The sequence below is a fragment of the Rhynchophorus ferrugineus genome, unplaced genomic scaffold (assembly GCF_030347505.1).
Source record: "Rhynchophorus ferrugineus isolate W39M unplaced genomic scaffold, kcgeb_rfMv2 rfM10, whole genome shotgun sequence".
Classification (NCBI taxonomy): domain Eukaryota; kingdom Metazoa; phylum Arthropoda; class Insecta; order Coleoptera; family Curculionidae; genus Rhynchophorus; species Rhynchophorus ferrugineus.
The window spans coordinates 24,703,830-24,705,631 of record NW_027472589.1 but is presented as its reverse complement, the minus strand read 5'-3'; the positions used below and the strand labels follow the sequence as shown (position 1 = coordinate 24,705,631).

The 1,802-nt window shown below is 43.2% G+C and overlaps 1 protein-coding gene across 1 annotated transcript; it reads right to left on the bottom strand.

Annotated features, from left to right (window-relative positions):
• LOC143203843 (polygalacturonase) lies at nucleotides 1-1,350 on the bottom strand. The gene is made up of 4 exons (XM_076416153.1): nucleotides 994-1,350; nucleotides 748-938; nucleotides 366-693; nucleotides 1-306 (listed from the first exon to the last, which is right to left on the bottom strand). The coding sequence occupies exons 1-4, from the start codon at nucleotides 1,307-1,309 to the stop codon at nucleotides 47-49; spliced, it is 1,095 nt and encodes a 364-aa protein (XP_076272268.1). The 5' UTR covers nucleotides 1,310-1,350; the 3' UTR covers nucleotides 1-46.
• Between the last annotated feature and the right edge of the window lie 452 nt (nucleotides 1,351-1,802).

The following is a 1,802-nucleotide window of genomic DNA, read 5'->3' as shown; positions in this document are numbered from 1 at the left end:
TTCAGTTCATCAAAACATTTATTGTGTACTTAAAATATTTATCAAATTAACAACTGAAACCTGATGGGCTGTAATTGCAGCTATTAGATTTCTTTCCCCCGGTGATTGATACACCTGACCAGGTCCAGCTGCTACAACCGTTGCTTCCACAAAGAATGTACACGGGCATACTGCTGGATCCACCAGACATGGTTCCAGTTACAGAGCTCAATTTCAAATTCTTAATGGGAATGTTACCCTTTGGATTGCCGCTGGAACCTCCGTTTTCGTAATCTTGTTGAACGTTGATGCCGTAATTGGTGATACCTTAAACAAGAATTAGCGTCAAGACTCGATTTGAACAACATTTCACCACGGCGTATTACCGGAGAGTTTGATGTTCTTGTAGGTGACGTCGGTGATTGAACCACTTCCGGCGTCTGAGTGGGTTTTGATGTGGATGCCGTTTCTGGAGTTCTTCACGGTACAATCGCTGAAGGTGACGTTGGAAACGGTGTTGGCGCTACCAGAGGAACTGCTTTGGCCCACAGATAAACTGAGACCGTGTCCACCGCTGCAGGTCAGGTTCTTGAAGACGTAGTTGGAACCCTGGTTGATGGCGACGCAGTCGTCTTGGTTCTTGACGACGGAGTTCTCGATGGTGATACCACTGGAGCTGGACAAGTCGAAGCCGTCGGTGTTTTTACCACCAGCCTGTGGAAATTAAACCTAGGAGTTGGTGGTAATTACAAACGTCGTTTCACTTACACTGTCTCCGGCAGAAACATCGATAGTCCAACCGTTCAGCGTAGTGTCAGATGCGGAATTTATGGACACACATTGGTGAGGACAATTCTTCAGTTTGATGTTACTGAAGGTAGAACCACCGCTTGTTTTAATTCTGAAGAATTTCGGTTTGGTTACACCCGAATCACCTTTGCCGTCCCAGTAATTGGCACCTGGTGTCACCAAGATTAAAATACGAACACTCGCAGAACTAAACATGACTCTTACCTTGCCCATCGAAAGTTCCTCCGGAGTTCTTGAATGTAATCTTGCTACCGGATATTTCAACCAGAGGTCCTTTCCATTCCGAATGGGCGAATTTGATAGTACCGGTGACGGTTACAGTGGTTCCACTCTTCAAACTCATCGACAAGGCCTTACCGGCCGGCACGGTGAAGGATCCCAAGGTGATGGACGTGCAGCTGGAGACCGCACTGGCCACGCCGTCGTAAGAAGAAACCGAGCAACTGGCATTGAGCGGTGAAGCTCTAGCTGCCAGAGCAATCCCAGCGACTAGCACTAACTGGAGAACGTACTTACTCATTATAATGTGACTTGAACTAACTAAATTTTTCAGAAAATTTCTTGTCCTTTTATAACCCCCATAAGAGGAGTCAGATAATCACAATCAATTAATTTGGAGGGGGCGACATTACATCAACACTAGAATATATAAGAAAAATACGTCACATTAGCTAAGGTATTAATTAAAAGTCATAGGGCGTTTATTGTTTGATTGATTCTCGCAGTCAAGTCGATTAGATCTCTGTTGATAAGTTTAAGTGTTGCATATTTCTGGTTATCTCGACGGAATGTCTCACAGTAAACAAGCAGTTTCGATAGTTAGATGTGAAAAAAGTAAAAACATCGAAAAATAATTCTTCAATTGAAATTCGTGTATTGAAGGGCGTTAGAAAAATAGTTTATTTCTTAAAAACATATTTAAAATGAACCGGAACTATTCTTTTACGCATATTTTGGGCAACAACTTATACCGCTGCTTGTTTAAATGCCCATCCGTGTACGCGATATATTCG